Source organism: Bufo bufo, chromosome 3 (assembly GCF_905171765.1).
Source record: "Bufo bufo chromosome 3, aBufBuf1.1, whole genome shotgun sequence".
NCBI classification, from domain to species: Eukaryota; Metazoa; Chordata; class Amphibia; order Anura; family Bufonidae; genus Bufo; species Bufo bufo.
The window spans coordinates 466747246-466767456 of record NC_053391.1 but is presented as its reverse complement, the minus strand read 5'-3'; the positions used below and the strand labels follow the sequence as shown (position 1 = coordinate 466767456).

The window sequence follows — 20211 nt, the reverse complement described above, 5'->3', positions numbered from 1 at the left end:
CTGTGGGACCTGGGTACTGCAGATGAGCTAGTGGACATCTAGCAGCCCATGTCCCCAGCTCTGTGTGCAAAATCATGGTGACAGGTTCGCTTTAATGTGTCCATGTTCTGAGAGCTATAGTTTTTTTATTTTTTGAGAGATTTTCTTATGTAGGGGCTCATTTTTTGCGGGATGAGGTGACGGTTTTATTGGTACTATTTTGTGGGACATACGCGTTTTTGATCACTTGGTGTTGCACCTTTTGTGATGCAAGGTGACAAAAATTGCTTGTTTTGACACAGTTTTTTTTTTTTTACGGTGTTCACTCGAGGGGTTAGGTCATGTGATATTTTTATAGAGCTGGTTTTTACGGACGCGGCAATACCTAATATGTATACTTTTTTTTATTTGTTTCACTTTAACACAATAATAGCATTTTTGAAACAAAAAAAATGATGTTTTAGTGTCTCCATGTTCTAAGAGCTATAGTTTTTTTATTTTTTGAGAGATTTTCTTATGTAGGGGCTCATTTTTTGCGGGATGAGGTGACGGTTTTATTGGTACCATTTTGTGGGACATACGCGTTTTTGATCACTTGGTGTTGCACCTTTTGTGATGCAAGGTGACAAAAATTGCTTGTTTGGACACAGTTTATTTTTTTTTTTTTTTTTTTACGGTGTTCACCCGAGGGGTTAGGTCATGTGATATTTTTATAGAGCTGGTTTTTACGGACGCGGCAATACTAAATATGTCTATTTTATTTTATTTTTTCTATTTTTAATTTTTTTTTTTATTCCTTACTTGGGATTTTTTTTTTTTTTTTACATGTGAAACTTTTTTTTATTTTATTTTTTCAACCCTTTATTTTATTTTTATTTTATTTTACACTTTTCGTCCCCCATAAGGTCATACAAGACCTCTGGGGGACATTTACTTCACTTTTTTTTTTTTTTTACACTGTTGATTTCTCCTGTAACTGGGGCTGACATAGTAGCCCCAGTTACAGGACAAATGCACCCCTATAGAGGCTGTACAGCAGCAATCCTGCGCTGTACAGCCTCACAGCAGGGCTGATCGAGGTCTCTGAGAGACCTCACACAGCCCCTGCACTCTCCGGTCCCGGCGGTCACATGACCGCCGGGCCGGAACAGGAAGCGCACAGTGCTTCCTGCTCTGCAGACACAGCGCTCGGTGAGCGCTGTGTCTGCAGCGATCGTGAAGGCAGGGACACCTGGGCACTGTCCCTGCCTTGTCTTAGGGTTGCCCTGCTGTCACTGACAGCGGGCAACCCGATCAGCAGCTGCACGATTAGCGTGCAGCTGCTATTTCTGACAGGACGTTTTAAAACGTGCTGTCAGAAATAGAGGTCCACCCATAGGACGTTTATATCCTATGGGCGGACGTGAGGCGGTTAAAGGGCTTATTCCATGACTAATGGAAAAAACTAAAATCAGACATCATATTGTACACGGCAACCTCTTTCTAACAAAGCTGGAACCAGCCCTGTACCTCACATGGATCCAGAGATCTCCCCATTCATTGCTCTGCTAGATTTATATCAAGCTGAGAGCTCAAGGGGAGGGTCTTTTCTGCTGCAGCTCAGGGGGCGTGTCTCAGCTCTCCCTATCACAGCTAAGGGGGCGTGTCTCAGCTCTCCCTATCACAGCTAAGGGGGTGTGTCTCAGCTCTCCCTATCACAGTTCAGGAGGCAGTTACAGGATGAAACTGAGCATGTGCGGCCATCTCAGCGAGACGGACAAAGAAATAATAAGAAAAAAAAAACAGCAGGTGGCGCTATACAGTTATATTTTAACCTCCCTGACGGTATTCCCGAGCGTGACTCGGGGTTAGTTTTCGCTGCCAGGAGCGGTAACCCCGAGTCACGCTCTGGGTAACATTGCAGAGTCCCTTCCCCTTCTGCCGGCGAGGTCCCCTGCTTGTGTTCTGCCAGATCTCCATACCTTGCGAAAAGTCTATACCGGAAGTGATGCGGCAGCACCGGAAGTGACGCAGCCGCACAGGAATCAGCTGGAGGAGGGGGTGCGCGGCGCTGCGCAAGCACACATCCACTGGCTTAGGAAAGAATTGTTGCAGAGCTGAGATAGAAGTACTTTGTGCACCGTGCGTGCGCACTTAGGGGTATAGAGATTTTAAGGCGCACAATGTTGCATCAGATCTCCTTACCCCTGAGTGCACATGCGCGCACAAATCATCAGTTGCAGTTCATCCTGATTTGATCTGATGATTTGTGCGCACTCAGGGGTAGGGAGATCTGATGCAACATTTTGCGCGGCAAAATCTCTATACCCCTAAGTGCGCACGCGCGGTGCACGAAGTACTTCTATCGCGGCGCTGCAACGATTCTTTCCTAAGCCAGTGGATTTGCGCTTGCGCAGTGCCGGGCACACCCTCCTCCTGCTGACTCCTGTGCAGCCGTGTCACTTCCGGTATAAACTTTTCGCAAGGTATAGAGATCTGGCAGAACACTGGCCGGCATTTGACTTCCTGGTTCCGTTCCCTGCGAGCAGCAGCTGCGCATGGGAGCGGAACTGGGCGGGAAATTTAAATAAATATAAACATAAAAAGTGACAAACACACATAAAAGAGGTTATACATTGTAATCTGAGAGGATTACACTGTATAACCTCAGATCTGACTGTACAGTGTAACATGCAATTACAAAATAATTCAGATCAAGGTGCTGGTTTGAAAACTGTAGAATATTTTTCATGGGACATCCCCTTTAAGAGACCTCGGGACCATATGTCTTTACCGACCATTACCACTGTGAAACACACGATGAATATGCATTTCACATAAGATGAGCTGACACAGTGAATCGGCTACTTCTTCATTTCAGTTGCACAATAAATGGGAATTCTGGTAACGCTTCACAGAGCAGAAGTACAGCAAGATGCCAGCACGGTCTTGTGATTTATCACGGGCGCAGCACGTAGGATCCGTGTGGTTCAGACAAATATTTATTCTGCGTTTAGGGCCTATTACGCGCGCAATTATCGGGAACAGGCGCTCATAGGAACACTCGTTCTCAATAACTGGCTCGTATAACAGAGCAGCCGATAAATGACCAACGGCCGGTTCACTGGCTGATGGGGCATCTTTCACCAGGATGAAATATGCCCGATTATTGCCATCAGGGATGTGCTGCCGATAACGAACAGAAGAGAACAAAGGAGGAATGACTGCGGTAGAAATAGCTCCTCTAGCGCTCTGTCTGTAATCAGCGCCAGTGGATGTGTTCTCACCTCACCGTACATCGGGCAGTGTAACCGCACCTTTAGGCTACATGCACACGACAGTAGGTGTTTTGCGGTCCGCAAAAAAAACAAAAAAGGGATGACATCCGTATGTCATCCGTTTTGTTTTTTTGCGGATCCATTGTAACAATACCTAAACCGGACAAGAATAGGACATGTTCTATTTTTTTTTTGCAGGGCTACGGAACGGACATACTGATGCAGACTGTACACGGTGTACTGCCCGCATTTTTTGCTGACCCATTGAAATGAATGGGTCCGCATCCTATCCGCAAAAAAATTGAATGGACATGGAAACAAAATACGTTTGTGTGCATGTAGCCTAATGTGTATAACTGTCCGTACAGAGCATGCGGGTATTGGTAGTGTGGGGGATTCAGCATGACACAACTGAAGACCGAGATATTTTCAGAGCGCTGGATTTCAACATTGTCGCAGAGAGCTACATTACTACAATGGTTACTACACGCAACTGGGACAATTCTATGGAAAACCACAGATTTAGGCCTCTTTCACACGACTGGTTTTTTTTTCCGTTTTGCGGGCCGTTTTTAGCGTTCCGTATACGGAACCATTCATTTCAATGATTCCGCAAAAAAAACGGAATGTACTCCGTATGCATTCCGTTTCCGTATTTCTGTTTTTCCGTTCCGTTAAAAGATAGAACATGTCCTATTATTGCCCGCAAATCACGTTCTGTGGCTCCATTCAAGTCAATGGGTCCGCAAGAAAAACGGAACACATACGGAAATGCATCCATATGTCTTCCGTATCCATTCCGTTTTTTGCGGAGCTGTCTATTGAAAATGTTATGCCCAGCCCAATTTTTTCTATGAAGTTACTGTGTACTGTATATGCCATACGGAAAAACAGAACGGAAAAACGGCACGGAAACACAACGGAAACAAAAAACGGACCGCAAAACACTGAAAAAGCCATACGGTCGTGTGAAAGAGGCCTTAAACTGCAGCCACAACGCTCAAGGCCGCAGTCCTTCAGCCATTTTCAACTGCAAAAGTGTGAACAGCAAATAACATCTGGAAAATCTGCACGATGAGCCAACATAGCCTGCGAGAGGTCAGGATGGGTTTCTTTCTCTGATCTTGACACATTTGCATAAGTTCACATCACCGTTTACTTTCCCGTTCTTCTGATCAATAAGAACAAAAAATGTAAAAAAATAAAATAAAATAAAAATGATCCTTTATTTTGAGCATCTATGTGTCAGTTCCATCAGAGATCTGTTTTTTTTTGCTCTTCAGAAGAGCGGATAACTGAAGAGTGATGTGAACGTGGCCTTCCAGTACACCGGAAAGCTGCACGAGGTGACGCTCTGCCACATGGATTGCCATCAACTTCCAAAACCATTAGGACAGAGCGATAGGAGAGCCGGCACTGAGGAGTGTACCTATCTTCACAAGCATCGGAGATGCCATGCCAGAGCCTGGCCCAGGGTGATGTATGGCGCACGGAAAAAACTAAACATACAGGGAGAAATTCATCCCACTACTCCTTTTTTTGGCCACAGTTTTGCAAGTTTTTCATCGCCATCTTACATTTAGAATCAATGGTGGACATACAGAAGTTACGTAGAGGCTGCCGCCGGTCTTAATAAATGTGCCCGTGTGCATATACCCGTAGACTGAAGGCATTACATTCACAGCATGCGCATTCTCCCTGCAAACCCCCAATATCTGAACTCACCCATAGGGATCATACAAATGGTAGCAATGGGGCGCTATTTTGTAGGGGCCACGGTAAGGCTGCAGCAGTGCCCTCCTTTTGCGAAGTGGCATAAACTGCATGTATTTTTACCGATAACCGCCACGGCTCTGCAGCTAAGGGCTCATGCACCCGAATGTGGGCGCCCCATGCTGTGGACTGCAAATAGCGACCCGCAATTCACGGGCACCATTCGTGTGCATGCCATTTGCAGACACTTTCACTTGAATGGGTCCACGATCCGCAAGAGACGGCCCGCACAGCAAAAAAAAAAAATAGAACATGTTCTACTTTTTTTTGCGGTGCGGATGCGCGGACCGGAATCCCACAGAAGCACTCCGCAGTGCTTTCGCTCTGCACCGCATCTTGCAGACCCATTCAAGTGGCCCGTATATTGTGGACCTGCTGTTTGTGAGCCGCAATACGGGCCGCACACGTTCCACCCCTGAGGAAGCTGACACGGAACACGCATCGGGGTGTGTTTTATTGGGAGGTGCCGATACCGGTCTGCGAGATATTTTAATACCCATTTAGGGCTCTTTCACACCTGCGTTATTGTCTTCCGGCATAGAGTTCCGTTGTCGGGGCTCTATGCCGGAAGAATCCTGATCAGGATTATCCTAATGCATTCTGAATGGAGAGTAATCCGTTCAGGATGCATCAGGATGTCTTCAGTTCCGGTACGGAACGTTTGTTGGCCGGAGAAAATACCGCAGCATGCTGCGCTTTTTGCTCCGGCCAAAAATCCGGAACACTTGCCGCAAGGCCGGATCCGGAATTAATGCCCATTGGAAGGCATTGATCCGGATCCGGCCTTAAGCTAAACGTCGTTTCGGCGCATTGCCGGAGCCGACATTTAGCTTTTTCAGAGTGGTTACCATGGCTGCCGGGACGCTAAAGTCCTGACAGCCATGGTAAGTGTAGTGGGGAGCGGGGAGCAGTGTACTTACCGTCCGTGCGGCTCCCCGGGCGCTCCAGAGTGACGTCAGGGCGCCCCAAGCGCATGGATCACGTGATCCATGTGATCACGTCATCCATGCGCATGGGGCGCTCTGACGTCATTCTGGAGCGCCCCGGGAGCCGCACGGACTGTAAGTATACTGCTCCCCCGCTCCCCGCTCCTACTATGGCAACCAGGACTTTAATAGCGTCCTGGGTGCCATAGCAACACTGAAAGCATTTGGAAGACGGTTCCGTCTTCAAATGCTTTCAGTACACTTGCGTTTTTCCGGATCCGGCAGGCACCTCCGGCAACGGAAGTGCATGCCGGATCCCAACAACGCAAGTGTGAAAGAGGCCTTAGGGAATACCAGGTGTTTTTGTCACTTTTGTGCATATTTTTCCCTGTATTGAATACTTTATGTAATAACATAGCCGACCCATAGTGCCCCCCTTGTCGTCGTGGTGTGCCAATGCATGGAATTATTTTTGAGCTCTGTTTTTATGAATTAATAGTCTCTTTTGATATATTTCTATATGTGTGCAGTGTCCTGAATTCGATATAGGCGATTTACGGGCATTAAAAAGTCGCAGAACCGGGGTCTTGCAACCATTTCTTTTTACTCCAAAAAATAACTTATGGTCCGTGGTCGCAGAATCCATAACGGAATTCTTAGATAACCCGAACCTTGTACGTCGAAGTACGCTCATCCCTAGTTATGGTGATGCCCCCCATTTCCCTGAAGTGCTGACCATGAAGGACAGGAGGGGTGCAGTGAGGAGTGTAGAAACGGTGGGGGCCACACATCCATCCATTCTCCCATTACCTGCAGTGTCCCAGATGGAGATGTTGTAGGGACCCCACTGCTTGAGGTAAAAGGCTCCCCCGACCGTGCTGACCGTGTCCTGGAACCTCCGCTCCATGTACCTGTGCAGCAGAGACGTCTTGCCCACGTTCATGTCTCCCAGAAGCACCACCTTCAGGTCTGGCTTCTTCATCATGGTGCCGACCTGCTATGGGGAGCCTAGAGTGGCAGGCAGCTGGCAGCACATAGCCCGGCTGGGGGCACACACACTTGTGCAGAACTTTGCTAACTTGGCATAAACAGGGACAAGTTCAGGAAGTTGGCTCCCGTCAGCCCCCGCCCCGGCTCCCGTCAGCCCCCGCCCCGGCTCCTCCTCCTCCTTCATGATGTGCAGCGCCCACTCGCCGCAGACTTCTCACTGAGGGCCTGCTTCTCCTGCCCGCGGGGGGCCCCGGCTGACATCTTGTCTGCATGCAGGTAGGGCGGTGACAGGTGCAGTGTGTGGGGCATTACATGACACAGGAAGTGACAGTGCACTCTCTTCCAGGTGACTCACCCTGCCGTGTGACCGACGAGGAGGCGTCACCCGGAAATCTCTCCCGCTCGGACGATACTGAGGTAACGAGCGCCGCCGCCGCCGCTCACACACAGTTCTCCCGGTCAGCAGCAGGACGCGGTGCAGTCATGGCCGCCTTCATCTCCGTGCCCCTCAAGAAGACGTCGGAGGTAGACCTGGTGAAGCCGCTCTCCAAGTTCATCCAGAGCACGTACCCGTCCGGGGAAGAGCAGGCCGAGTACTGCCGGGCGGTGGACGAGCTGAACAAGCTGCGCAGGAGCGCGGTCGGTAGGCCGCTGGACAAGCACGAGAGCTCGCTGGAGACCGTGCAGAGGTACTACGACCAGCTCTGCTCCATAGAGCCCAAGTTCCCGTTCGCAGAAGGGCAGCTGTGCCTCACCTTTACCTGGAAGGACGCCTTCGATAAGGGCACCCTGTTCAGCGGCTCGGTGAAGCTGGGCCTGGCCAGCCTGGGCTATGAGAAGACCTGTGTGCTCTTCAACGTCGGGGCCCTGGCCAGCCAGATCGCCTCCGAGCAGAACCTGGATAATGACGAAGCTCTGAAGGCCGCCTCCAGGTACTACCAGCTGGCCAGCGGGGCCTTCTCCCACATCAAAGACACGGTGCTGTCCTCCCTAAACCGAGAACCCACTGTGGACATCTCCCCAGACACCATGGGGGCCCTGAGTATTATCATGCTGGCCCAGGCCCAGGAGGTCTTCTTCCTCAAAGCCACCAGAGACAAGATGAAGGATGCCATCATAGCCAAGCTGGCCAACCAAGCTGCTGATTTCTATGGAGATGCCCTCAAGCTGTGCCAGTACAAAGACGCTCTGCCCAAGGAGGTGTACCCTGTGCTGGCCGCAAAACACTCCATCATGCAGGCCCATGCGCAGTACCACCAGTCGGCCCTGGCAAAGCAGCAGAAGAAATTTGGGGAAGAGATTGGCAGGTTGCAGCAGGCTGCCGATCTGGTGAAAACCGTGGCCTCCAGGTACGATGAGTATGTCAACGTCAAGGATCTGTCTGATAAAGTGAGCCGTGCTCTGACAGCCGCCAAGAAAGACAATGATTTCATTTACCATGATAGAGTGCCAGACTTGAAAGACCTTGAACCCGTCGGAAAAGCTGCTCTTGTAAAATCCACACCGATCTCGGTGCCCCTGAGCCAGAAGTATACCGACCTGTTTGAGAAGATGGTGCCTCTTGCCGTGCAACAGTCAATGAGTCTTTATAACCAGAGAAAGGCGGAACTGATCAATGGCACGATTGCCAGGATGAGAGATGCCACAACCTTATGTAATGGGGTCCTTGCCTCCTTAAACCTTCCAGCTGCAATCGAAGATGTTTCTGGCGACTCTATACCTCAATCTATTTTGCAGAAATCAAAGGCTGTCATTGAGCAAGGTGGTATCCAGACAATTGACCAACTAATCCGAGACCTTCCAGAGCTTCTCCTGCGAAACAGGGAAATTCTGGACGCATCGCTCAAGTTTCTGGATGAGGAAGAGGCAACTGATAATGATCTGAAATCAAAATTCAAAGAGAGATGGCAAAGAACACCTTCTATTGAACTGTATAAGCCTCTGAGAAGTGAAGGTGCCAATATGAGTAATATTTTGGATAAAGCCATTTCAGCAGATGCTGTTGTGAAAGATCGCTATCAGTCTCAGCGTGAAGCCATCGCCATCTTGTGTAAGGGAGAAACTGATCTCAATGCAGCCATTCCTTCTGCCAACCCTGCAAAAACCATGCAAGGCAATGAGGTTGTACTCTCCTTAAAGTCTCTGTTGGCCCAGTTGGATGAAGTAAAGAAAGAAAGAGAGCAACTTGAGAATGATATTAAATCTGTTAATTTTGACATGACAACCAAATTTCTCACTGCCTTGGCCCAAGATGGAGCCATCAGTGAAGAAGCCCTGTCGGTAACCGAGCTTGATCGAATCTATGGAGGCTACACTGACAGAGTGCAGAAGAACCTTACAAAGCAGGAGCAGCTGATTGGTCAAATTCAAGTTGCTCACCAGGAATTTTCTAAGATGAAGCAATCAAACAGTGAGGCCAACTTAAGAGAAGAAGTCTTGAAAAAATTAGCTGCAGGTCACGACAGCTACATTGAACTTGTAGCTAACCTGAGAGAAGGCACAAAGTTCTACAATGACCTTACTGAAATCCTGCTGAAATTCCAAGGTAAATGCAGCGATATTGTTTTTGCCCGGAAGACAGAAAGAGATGAATTGCTGAAGGATTTGCAGCAAAGTATTGCAAGAGAGCCAAGTGCACCATCAATGCCGGCTGTACCAAGTTACCAGAGTGCTTCGACAGGTCCTGCTACTGGTGGCACATCAAGCATTCCAACACCAGCTCCAAGGACTGTCTATAACAACAAGCAGCCTCCACCACGTCCTCCTCCTCCAGCAGTCCCCACAAGTGCTCCAGTCCCTGTTAGCGCAGCTCAGTATGTGAACCCTGCCCTAGCAGGTGCTACAGCTCCAGCACCTTCACAGCCTCTGACTAGCACTGTCCCATCACAGGCACAAGGTCCTCCATTCCCCACCTACCCAGGATACTCAGGGTATTATGGGATGCCTATGCCTGTTGGCTATAATCCATATATGTATGGCCAAAACGTTCCACCCTACCTATACCAACCACAGTCTGGTCAGGCACCTTATCCAACTCAGCCTTCTGGTTTCCCATGCCCACAGCCACCTTTCTTCCCACCTCAGCAATAAGTGTGTAGACAAAATAAAAATACCAAGAAAATGGAAAGTCTCTTTTAGTGGCAGTAAGTCCCTAATTCCCGTCTTCTGAGAACTGTTTGAGCTAAACTTCTGATAGCACTAAGCCATTTCCGCCTGAGACGTGATCAGAACTGAAGGGACTTGAGCTCGAGCTCTGAGAGATGTGCAGATATCTCCGGTAACACTATGCTCTTTCATATATAAAAATGGTTGTTTAGTTCTCTATTTTTCTTTCTCTATTTTTACTCTTTTTTTTTTTTTTTTTTCTTTTACATTTAGTTATTGTATGCTATTTTGTCTATTAATCAAAAGCCTTGTAAATCATAATGAGAATAAATGTAAAAATAAATCAGAACAACGTATGAGAACATTGGTCTAAGTAAGATGTGTAATTCAGATCAAAAAACGGGCTGCATGGGTCTGAAGACTTTTTTTTTTTTTTTTTTTTTTTTAACCTTTTGGCTTGCCATTGTGTTAGTGTAACTGTCATTTCTTAACTGTTTGAAGTGTGTGTTTTTTCTTTTTTCGTTGAGGGTATGGGTGCTGAGACCACCACCGATCGCTAAAATGCAGGGGCAGAATGGCCCAGCCGAGCACAAGGTCTACTCGCTAGCTGAAGAAGGCTTAGACTTTCTATTGAGTATATATTCAGCTAGTCAAGAGAGACAGAGCTCTACCGAGTACTTTTGCCTCCTCACTTTAGCAATTGGTGGTGTTCTCGGCACAGTCCTCCACCATTTAAAGCAGGGGTGCACAACGTTTCCCGGTTGGGGGCCACATTGCCAGACTGAACCAATGACGAGGGCCGAAATTAAAATTTAAAGGTGCATTAACAACTGAAATATTGTGCTTATGGCATATTGAACACACATTATATACCATTAATGTCTAGTTACACTTCCAGGACTCCCATCTAATGGGAGAAATACATGAAAAATACATGTGAGCAGCCACAAGACATAGGCATACATGTCTGTTACCAGATGGTTGGGGGCCGCACAGAATAGTATCAAGGGCCGCATGTGGCCCCCGGGCCGCAGGTTGTGCACCCCTGATTTAAAGGGTTTCTGTCACCAGATTTAACCCTATTAAGCTACGTGACATTAGCACATCGCTAGCCTATTCCTACTTTTATCTATGCTCCCGTTACTCCAGAAATCTAACTTTTATAATATGCTATTTAGCCTCTAGGAGCAGGGGAGGCGTTGTTCCTGCTTCTAGAGGCTCCGTTCTCCCACCTTTGTTGCCTTCCTCCAAGTCTTGATTGACAGGGCCAGGCACCGCTCGCATCTGTCTGCCAGCCCTGTGCTCTGGTGAAATCTTGCGCCTACGCCGAATACTGAACGGCGTGAGATTTCACCAGGGTACAGGCCTGGCAGACAGATGTGGTGCCTGGCCCTGTCAATCAGTACTTGGTGGAAGAACGGAGCCTCCAGGAGCAGGAACAACGCCCCCCATGCTCCTAGAGGCTAAATAGAATATTATAAGTTATATTTCTGGAGTAACCGGGGAATAGATAAAAGTAGGAATAGGCTAGTTAGGTTCAGCTGACATTAGCACATCACTAATAGGGTTAAATCTGGTGACAGAATCCCTCTTAAGGGCTGTTTCACACGAGCGAGTCCATTGCGGGAATCTCGCTCCGTGTGCGAGTGTGATCCTCCGCTCTGGACTTGCAGGAGCGCACGGCGTTATCATGATTTATAATGCTATGTGCCTCTGCATGGCCTTTTTTTCCACAGAATCATAGTGACATAAAGCTGTCAGTATGGTTCTGTAGAAATAAGGTCGAGCAGAGGCACATACCATTATAAATCATGATAATGCTGTGCGCTCCTGCAAGTCCAGAGCAGAGGATCACACTCGCACACGGAGCGTGATTCCCTCGCTCGTGTGAAACAGCCCTAAGACTTTAGACAGTGTCATAGAGACATGTAGGGATGAGTGAATCGACTTCAGATGAAACATCCGAAGTCGATTCGCATAAAACTTTGTTAAAATACTGTAAGGAGCGAGCGCTCCGTACAGCATTAGAATGTATTGGCTCATTACTTTGCCAGGTCTCGTGAGACTTTGGGTAATAACTTCAGGAATTAATTTCTACTGTAAAAAAACTTTTACCAAACTCTGGTTCTCCAAGGTACCACTCGCTCCGTACAGTATTCTAACTAAGTTTTACGCGAATCAACTTTGGATGTTTCCTCTGAAGTGGGTTCGCTCATCCCTAGAGACTTGTAAAGATTTTTAAGGACCATTACACATGGCTAGAAGATCTTAGGAGGTTTACCCCGTTTCACTTATAACCCTTTTACTGTGATGTCTGGAGACTGTATAGATGTGACATCTTTTTCCCATGAGAAAAGAAATTGACATCTAAAAAAAAGAATCTTATTCGCATTCTTTCCATGACTATATACAAATGTAGCAGAGCTAAAATGAACTCTGATAACACATGGTAAAGTGACAAAAGCCATTGAAATCTATTGAAAAGTTAGTCATCTTTTTCTTGACATTTCTTACTTAGCTCGGCTGCCTCTGTAGTTCTAGAAACATAAGTGTCCTGGTAGAGGATCCTGGATAGAGCCCCAGAGTCTCCAGGCTAAAAATATCTGCCAGTGGCAGTAAGCATTTTCAGAATGTGTATGTAAGGTGGTTATCTACTACACCGCACTAATGTGCTCTCATATCCGTCATCTTGGGGTCTGATAAACACTTACATTTATATTAGATGCATATTGCTTCACCATAGCTTTGCATGTAACCTATGTGTAAGTGATTATTTTTTTATTTATTAAAAGCACTTACTCTGCTTACTCAGGGTAGATCACCCCCACACTTGTGGATTGACACTTTTTATGCCTATAATGCACATTCAGATAATTGTGCAGATCGTTGCTAACAAGCATTCGTATGACCGCTCGTCAGTGATGATCTGGCAGTGTAATACTGCCAGCAATTTAGAATCTTTTAGCAGGTTTAAAAATCCTTGTTTGCCAGCAGCAGATTGTGCTGTGTAATCACGCTCTGCTGCCAGCAAATAATGATTCAGTATGGGGATGAGCGATGGCATAAGCGATTTCCCCCTCCCCATACTGTGGAGGAGATTGCTGCATGTAATAGCAGCGGTCTCCTCCACGAAAGAGCAGGCGAATGCTTCCTACCCGAATCCCCTTCTTCATCTGCACGTCTAATATAAGCCTTAGGGCTCATGCACACGACCGTATGCCCTCCGAGACATGCGGGCCATATGTCCCGGAGTGGCATACGTCGTGCGCACAGAAGCATAGATTACAATGATGCTGTGCATGTCGGGCCACCTGTGAGGCTATTGTCCCGTGGGCGGCCCGATGCGCACAGCATCATAGTCGCCTATGATGCTGTGCGCTCCCGTGTGCATGATGTATGCCACTCCGGGACATGTGTCTCGGAGGGCATACGGTCGTGTGCATGAGCCCTTACTCTAGTGTAGAATCTGCTTGGGAAATCTCCAAATGCTATAATCGTCTGATTACACTGCCCGACGTACCGGCACCAGCCTAATTTCACAGGACAATGCAGGAGGAATGATTCGTTCCTCCCTCATTCTCTTCTATTTATTATCGCCAGCACATCCACGGGGAGATGTGCTGGCGATAATCGGGCACCTTTCATCCTGATGGAAAATGCCCAGCAGCGGAGGAACTAGCGTTTGCTGTTTATACGAGCCTATTGTCACAAATGAGGTTCCTATGAATGCTTGTTCCTGATAATTTTCCAATAATCCTGCAGACTAATATGCCCTTAACAGGGGAACCAAACTGGATCTAGTGGATTCTTTTTCTCAGTTTGGTGTTTCCCAGATCTGCTCTTCAGGCTGAGGATACACATCGGTGTCACACTCATATTTTTACCCCCTATTCACTGACTTTTTGTTTTTCCTTGGACCGTGAGGCATCCATAGCCTGGCCATAGATCTAGCCTGAGGGTGCTTTCACGCTTGCGGCAGAGTGATCCAGCAATCTGCATGCAAACTGACAGCATTTGTAGACTAATGCGGATCCGTCTCACAAATGCATTGCAAGAATGGATCCATCTGTCCGTTTGTCAAATGGATCCGTTTCTATTTTTTTTTTTCCACATTTTTAAAGGTCTGCACATGTGCCGACCGGAAGGACGGATCCGGCATTGTGGTATTTTGAATGCCGGATCTGGCACTAATACATTCCTATGGGAAAAAAATGCTGGATCCGGCATTCAGGCAAATGTTCCGTTTTTTTGCCCAGAGATAAAACCGCAGCAGACTGAACTGATGCATCCTGAACGGATTGCTCTCCATTCAGAATGCATTAGGATATAGTTATTTTCCGGTATAGAGCCTCTAGGACGGAACTCAGTGCCGGAAAAGAAAAACGCTAGTGTGAAAGTACCCTTAGTAAAAAGGAAATATAGAGAAAAATTCTAAGAGGGAAGGGATGCAGCGCAGCCACCGCTAAAATCCACTAATTTTATCTGTCCATTTAAAACCATAACATCTCATATCGTTGGCAAATGGCCAAATGTCAGAAAAAGACACTCCCTGAACCTGCTGGTCATTTTTCACATGCTCAGGATAGTTAATCGCTTGGCACGGGCCCTTTTTGGGTACGGCCACACCTAGTGTAAATGCTGCAGATTTTTCACAGTGAATTTGCAGGCATAAAATTTGCGTAGTTTAGAGTAGCAACAAAGGGAATGCAGTGAGCGTCTGCACATGACACGCCGTGCACACCGGTGTTGTTCATGTAGCTTTAGCTCCGTTTCCGAACCAAAATCCACGTGTTACTTGTGCGGATTTGCCGTTGATCTCACCCTTTGCAGCGATTCTGTACCAAAATCCACATGATTTGGTGCAGATTTCAGCCAGATACGCTGTGGAGATTTCCGAGCAGAACTGACTTGTATCACTTTCACACAGTCGGTGCGTTCCATCAGTATTGGTCATCCAAAACCAGGACTGGGTCCAAAACACAGAAGAGGCACGAATCTTTCCATTAGGCCTCATGCATACGAACGCATTTACATTCCGTGTCCGTTCTGTTTTTTTTAGGACCGTATACGGAACCATTCGCTTCAATGGGTCCGCAAAAAAAACGGAAGTTACTCTGTGGGCATTCTGTTTCCGTATGTCCGTATTTCTATTCCGCGCGAAAATAGAACATATCCTATTATTGTCTGCATTACGGACAAGGATAGGACTGTTCTGTTAGTGGCCAGCTGTTCCGTTTCACAAAATACAGAATGCACACGGATGTCATCCGTATTTTTTGCAGACCGCAAAATATATACGGTCGTGTGCGTGAGGCCTTACACTTTGTAGGTTCCACTCCTGGTTTTGGCTCACAGATACTGACCACTTGAAAGTGGCTTAAGGCTCCCGCGTCTTGCTGCACTGAAGTCGCATGACTGTGATCCGCTGATTTACGTGTCGTTTGGCATCAGCGAGTAGAAAAATGAAATGCTAACATTTTGCAAGCGAGTCACAGTTGCGTGCAATTTACACTTGAAATCTATGCCCCATGTGATCTGCAGCCAAATATCCAGCAGGGTTAGATTTCACAGTAACATGACCACAGTAACGACTTGTGAGGATGCCATAGTCATTGTGTAGCCCTAGCCTAACATGTTGCACCTTCTGTTCTGTAGTATTTCTATTTAATGGAGATCTCTGTAAAGTAATGAATAGCCTGAGCTGCACTACTGACAGCTTCTGATGACTAATGTCTGGCAGACAATTCACTACAGCACAGTCTACTGCCTGCCTTCAAATAGTAGAAATGATGGGTGTTGATGTGAACAGTGGGTTTTGTTCTCTACACCAGGTTTCCATGACAAAGCTGCAGTGGACAAAAAAAATCCGAACAGGTAATTGTATCGTCAGAATCTCAGTAGTGCAGCCTCAGACGTGGAGATTCGGCTACATTCACATCAGCGTGGAGGATCTCAAAACCTGAATAAAACGGATCTGTTTCCTTTAATACAACACTGCATCCGTTCCGTTCGTATGTGGTTAAATTGAAATAAAACAAACAGGATCAGGCGTTAAAATCATTGTAAGTCAATGGGGGACGGATACGTTTTTTTTCGGTAAGGCCTTGTTCACATGTCAGTTATTTCCATCACTCTTTGTGAGCCAAAACCAGGAGTGGAGGCTACTCCGAGATGAGGTATGAAAAGATCTGCACCTGGTTTTGGCTCACAATAACTTAACAAGGTCTAACAAACCGGATCCGGCGCAGTTAACTAAGGCTACTTTCACACTAGCATTTTCAATTCCGCTATTGAGATCCGTCGTAGGATCTCAATAGCGGATGAAAACGCTTCAATTTTGTCCCCATTTATTGTCAATGGGGACAGAACTGAACAAAATGGAATGCACCAAAATGCATTCCGTTCCGTTTGGTTGCGCTCCCATCGCAGACAGAATAACGCTGCAAGTCAATGGGGACAGATCCGTTTTCTCTGACACAATAGAAAACAGATCTGTCATGGCTATAGAAGACATAATGCAACCGGATCCGTTCATGACGTATGAATGCGGTTGTATTATTGTAACGGAAGCAGTTTTGCAGATCCACAAAAAACGCTAGTGTGAAGGTAGCCTTACATTGATTTTCATGCTAGATCCGGTTTGTTCCGTTTGCAGACCAGCCCCATATAATGCAACAAAAATGAAGGGTTTTGGCCCCATTTTGAGATCTTCTGCCGCATCTCAAAATCTGAAAGCCAAAAGGCTGATGTGAAAGTAGCCTTATATCGGCATAGAAATACTGTACGTAAGGCTACTTTCACACTAGCATTTTAGTTTTCCAGTATTGAGATCTGTCATAGATCCATCATAGGGGCTCAATACCGGGAAAAAACGCTTCAGTTTTGTCCCCATTCATCGCCATTTTTGGACAAAACTGAACAGGACGGAGTGCTCCAAAATGCGTTCCGTTTAGTTGCGTTCCCATACCGGAAAGCAAACTGCAACATGTTGTAGTTTCTGTCTTGGAATCCGGCATGACCCCAATGCAAGTCAATGGGGACGGATCAGTTTTCTCTGACACAATAGAAAACGGATTCGTCCTCCATTGACTTTCAATGGTGGTCATGACAGATCCGTCTTGGCCATGTTAAAGATAATACAACCGGATCCGTTCATAACAGATGCAGGCGGTTGTATTATCAGTAACGGAAGTGTTTTTCCTGAACCCTGCCGGATCCAGTAAAAATGCAAGTGTGAAAGTAGCCTAATGCATTTTCCACAAATACCGCAAACCTTTTATGGCAGATTTGCCCAGAAGTGTAGTTTGGCGCACATTTACCAAGATTGTATCAAGGCACGTCTTACATTGTTTTGGCAGCTCAGTTACACTCCGGCATGGCTGCCTGAAAGCAGAACTTGGTATACAGTCGCAGTTTGCTTTATATTTATACTTGCGACCCCTTGTATAGGGCAAAAACATGGTGTAATCCGCACCTACAATGGGCGCAAAAGCAGAAAGAAAACTTCATATTTATCAAACAGCAGGCCAAGCCCTGGGACCAGACTGCCATCTTCTTCTCCCAAACAATCAGGACTGGTAGTAGGAATACATCCTCAGGTACTAGTGTCGCCATCTGCTGGTTGCACTTACTGTTGCTATAGTGCGGCATTTGCTTTGTCACAGAGCTGAGCAGGGTCTAGGTCTAGTTAGCGGTGAGCAGATCTCACAATACCATGGATTGGTCTCGCTGAGCCACCATATTAACCTCTGGTCTGTATGTTCTCTGAATCCAAACCTGGTACTCAATGTAAAAATGCAGTCCTAATGCCCTGGCGCATGGCTTCTCAAATCATTTTGTTCACTTGGTACAGGGATGGCCAACCTGTGGCCCTCCAGCTGTTGTAAAACTACAATTCCCACCATGCCCTGCTGTAGGCTGTTTTGGCATGCTGGGAGTTGTAGTCTTGCAACAGCTGGAGGGCCGCAGGTTGGTGTAAGGTATTCATTACACGGAAGACGCCTCTGACAGATGCCATGAGGTAGCATCTTTCACAAACAGGGTCCCATTGTGGGGAGGGGGAAAATATAAATCTCTTTCCCTTTCTCCATATATATATAGAAACTTTTTTGCTGGGCTGTTGTGTAGAACAGCATAGTATATTATGCTTTTCCATACTTTATTTTTTTATGCTATATTCTGAGACCAGTAGGGCACTGGTTTGGCCGCCTTCTGACTAAGGGTGGGTTAACACTAGTGTTAGGGATTCAGTTATGGCTTTCTGTTATAACATGGTTATAAGGGAAAAAAAAACGAAATCCATAAGAAGGAAAGACGGATCCGTTCTTCTGCCCATAGACTTGTATTATGACGGAATGCAAAACGGAAGCCTTAAAAAGGCATTCCGTTTGCTCTCCGTCCTAATAGAAGTCTATGGGAAAGCATAACGGATCCGTCTGGGTCCCGTTATGCAAGACGGAAAAGGACTTGCATAATGGGACCCAGACGGATCCGTTATGCTTTCCCATAGACTTCTATTAGGACGGAAAGCAAACGTAGTGCCTTTTTAAGGCTTCCGTTTTGCATTCCGTCATAATACAAGTCTACGGGCAGAAGAACGGATCCGTCCTTCCGTTTTATGGATTCCGTTATAACCATGTTATAACGGAAAGCCATAACTGAATCCCTAACGCTAGTGTGAGCCCACCCTAATACAACTCTATGGACATGTTTAGCACGTATGTTGGGAGCTTTTCTGGTCACAGATGTGACGTGAATGTCGCCTTTGGCTGCTTTCACACAGTGTTTGTACGCCAAAACCAGGAGAGGAACCTACAGAGAAACGATTTGCCTTTCTTCTGGGTCCTCTCCTGACCAACCAGACAATGTGAAGCGGCCCTAGGAGGAGTTCTGTCTGATCTCTCATCAGGAGCCTCTGTGGCGGATTCTGTCATATTTTATGGGAAGAATATTGTAGCTTGCGATCCGGTCTCATGGAACCACATGGACCCATTATAAGTCAGTGGGGACCTTTGTGCACTGCTTATAAAAATAGTCCTTGGTTTTCTGCTCCTGTGACTGTATAGAAAACTGGAATTTGCAACACACATGTGAACTCCGACACAACCATATTTTTGGTCCACATCTGAATGCACCCTTAGATTGTTATAGTTCATTCCCCAAAAAGGCTCTATTCCTAATCCAGGTATTCACCTTTTAGGGGTTGTGAGGTTTCCTATCATGATGACCTATCCTCAGGATGGGTGTGACACTATACAATCAGCGCTGCCAGTGTCAAACTGTGCAGGGACACAAGCCAGACTGGTAACTCCCAGATGGACCTTTACTGCAGACTGCTGGCAGTTCTAGTAGGATTAATAGAGGAATCGATGCTCCAGAATTATTACATAGAGAATATAAATGGTTACTAAACCAGACCTGACACTTCATCTGTAACCTAACAGGTTTGGGTCACATTTTTTACCTCCGACGATGCGTGCTCGGTTACGATACTTAGTCCCATGATTTGTCCCTGCACCCCGGTTTTCATGGCAGTGACTACAGAGACAATTGCAGCTTGACGTTCCTGCTATGCATACAATTTGCAGGCTTTACAGCGGTAAGACACTTCATAGTGATTCAAATATGAGGAAGAGAAACCAAGGTGATGCAAATGAGCAGATGGCTGGAAGCTCATGATCTTACAGCTACTGTCATGTGGTAGGTATGGTCAGCCAAAACCAGGAGCGAAACCTACAGAGAAGAGGTCTAATGGAGAGGTGTTCTGGAATATACAATGGGGGAGATCTACGAAGGCTGGTGGATCCATCCGTCAGTCATATTCCCCCTGTGCTGGCGTGAGATGCGCTTGATTTGTTATGAAGCAGAAGCCTCTTACAGAAAGTGATGTCTACGCCGGTGTTCCGTTATATTTCCCTACCCTCGTCACTTCCTGCTGTGACGGGCCGCACCGGACATGACGTGAGGAGGTGTGGCGCTCCACGCAGGCACACGACGACGGGTTAGGGAAATTTCACAGCATGCATGCGCCAGGAGCCTCACCAGCGGTTAGGGTAGGGAAAAATTACGGGCCAATGCGCAGGCGCGATGATCAGATGGATGTCCTCAGCTGGACACCGGCCGACACTGCGCAACCGCTGGTGAGGCACCCGGCGCATGCGCAGTGTTGGCCGGTGTCCAGC

At 46.8% G+C, this 20211-nt stretch overlaps 2 protein-coding genes across 2 annotated transcripts in view; one reads left to right on the top strand and one right to left on the bottom strand.

The window, feature by feature from the left end:
- Positions 1-7064, bottom strand: part of RAB20 (RAB20, member RAS oncogene family) — a 30226-nt gene extending 23162 nt beyond the window's left edge. Inside the window, exon 1 of the mRNA XM_040425224.1 lies at positions 6746-7064. Coding sequence (XP_040281158.1) covers positions 6746-6920 — 175 coding nt within the window. The 5' untranslated portion in view covers positions 6921-7064. The remainder of the gene's footprint in view (positions 1-6745) is intronic.
- Positions 7065-7108: 44 nt separating this feature from the next.
- Positions 7109-10392, top strand: LOC120995792 (programmed cell death 6 interacting protein). The gene is made up of 2 exons (XM_040425223.1): positions 7109-7201; positions 7272-10392. The coding sequence occupies exon 2, from the start codon at positions 7409-7411 to the stop codon at positions 10013-10015; it is 2607 nt and encodes an 868-aa protein (XP_040281157.1). The 5' UTR covers positions 7109-7201; positions 7272-7408; the 3' UTR covers positions 10016-10392.
- The last annotated feature ends 9819 nt before the right edge of the window (positions 10393-20211 follow it).

Bases quoted from the DNA above. Each gene is read 5' to 3' on its own strand.
- LOC120995792 (XM_040425223.1), top strand. From the start codon at position 7,409: ATGGCCGCCTTCATCTCCGTGCCCCTCAAGAAGACGTCGGAGGTAGAC.